The sequence below is a fragment of the Fonticula alba genome (genome assembly GCF_000388065.1).
Source record: "Fonticula alba strain ATCC 38817 unplaced genomic scaffold supercont2.10, whole genome shotgun sequence".
In the NCBI taxonomy this organism is placed as follows: domain Eukaryota; order Rotosphaerida; family Fonticulaceae; genus Fonticula; species Fonticula alba.
The window spans coordinates 129761-131265 of record NW_009242980.1 but is presented as its reverse complement, the minus strand read 5'-3'; the positions used below and the strand labels follow the sequence as shown (position 1 = coordinate 131265).

The 1505-nt window shown below is 69.2% G+C and overlaps 1 protein-coding gene across 1 annotated transcript in view; it reads right to left on the bottom strand.

The window, feature by feature from the left end:
• Positions 1–1305, bottom strand: part of H696_05346 (adenosinetriphosphatase) — a gene marked incomplete at both ends in the record, with an annotated part of 3575 nt that extends 2270 nt beyond the window's left edge. Inside the window, 4 exons of the mRNA XM_009499193.1 lie at positions 191–332; positions 488–587; positions 715–865; positions 999–1305. Coding sequence (XP_009497468.1) covers positions 191–332; positions 488–587; positions 715–865; positions 999–1305 — 700 coding nt within the window. The remainder of the gene's footprint in view (positions 1–190; positions 333–487; positions 588–714; positions 866–998) is intronic.
• Between the last annotated feature and the right edge of the window lie 200 nt (positions 1306–1505).

The window sequence follows — 1505 nt, the reverse complement described above, 5'->3', positions numbered from 1 at the left end:
GAGGGGGAGAGGGAGATGAGGGGGAGAGGGGGAGAGGGAGAGAGGGAGGAGCAAGGGAGGGGCGAGGGAGGAGGAACAAGGATGGCAGGGTCAAGGGCGGCAGGGTCAGGGCCGGTTGTCGGGAGGGAGACGGGGCATTGATGGCGGTCGGCACAAAGGGGGAGGCAACACAGGGCAGAGGGACACGCACTGATGATGAGGGCCTCGCGCGCGGCGGCGGAGTCATCGCGCACGCGCACGAACTCCTGGATCAGGTTCTTGGCCAGGTCGTTCGAGCGATCCACATACAGGGGGACCGGGGACACGAGCGACAGGCGGATGAGCTCATCGACCTGGCCACGGACAGGGGATCGGGGCGCGGCGGGTGGGAGGGGGGGGGGGGAACACGTCAGCATGTGGGACCGGGAAGGGGGGGGGGGAAGGCACGGAGCAGCATCCTCTGCTCCGTGCCTCGTGACCCCGGCGGCGAGAGGGGACAGGCACGCACATCGTCGGTCATGGACGCGGAGAAGAGCATGGTCTGGCGGCCGCGCGGGCAGTTGCGGATGATCTCGTTGAGCTCGTCCTTGAAACCGTCCTCGAGCATGCTGTGCGGCGGCGGCGGCGGCGGGCGGGCGGGCGTGGGAGGGGCGGAGATCGAGGCCGAGGCATGGGGGGGGGGGTCAGGGAGATCGGGCGAGGGGGAGCGCAGGCGGCGCGATGGGGGCCACGCACCGATCGGCCTCATCGATAATGAGCACCTCGATGGAGGACAGATCGAAGGACTGGGAGTTCTGGATGTGATCAATCAGACGACCGGGGGTGGCGATCAGGACGTCCGGGCGCTTGCGCAGCTCGGCCTCCTGCTGACGGGTGGACAGACCACCTGTGCGGCGCGTGGGCCGATGGGAGGGGGCGGGGAGACGGGGCCAGGGGTCGCCGGGGAGTGAGCAAGGGGGGCACATTCCACCGGAAGGGGAGCAGGAGGCAGGGGCGCCACGGCCCGCGCATGGACGCACCAACCAGCAGGGAGATCTGGATGTCGGTGAAGGAGGCCAGCTTGGAGGCGACACTGTGGCACTGGACGGCCAGCTCTCGGGTGGGCGTCAGAACCAGGACCCGGCAGGCGGCGACACCGCGCGCGCGGAACAGCAGGCGCTCCAGCACCGGGATCATGAAGGCGGCGGTCTTACCGGAACCGGTGACGGCACTGGCGCAGATGTCCCGGCCGGCCAGGGCCACCGGGATGGCGCGCGACTGGATGGGCGTCGGCTTGCTGAAGCCCAGGGCGTTGATGGCGCGCAGGATGGGCCGCGAGAGGTTCATCGTGGTGAAGGTCTCCTGGACGGAGATGTCCGACGCATCGCCGAAGTATTGCTTCTTGCGCTCCTGTGTGTGTGTGCGTGTGTGTGTGTGTGCGGGGGGGGGAAGAGGACTGGGGTGCGCGTGGGGGAGGGGGGAAAAGGGACGCACCTCGGCGGCCTGGTCGACCTTCTCATCGTCGTCCTCATCCGACCGGACGGCGT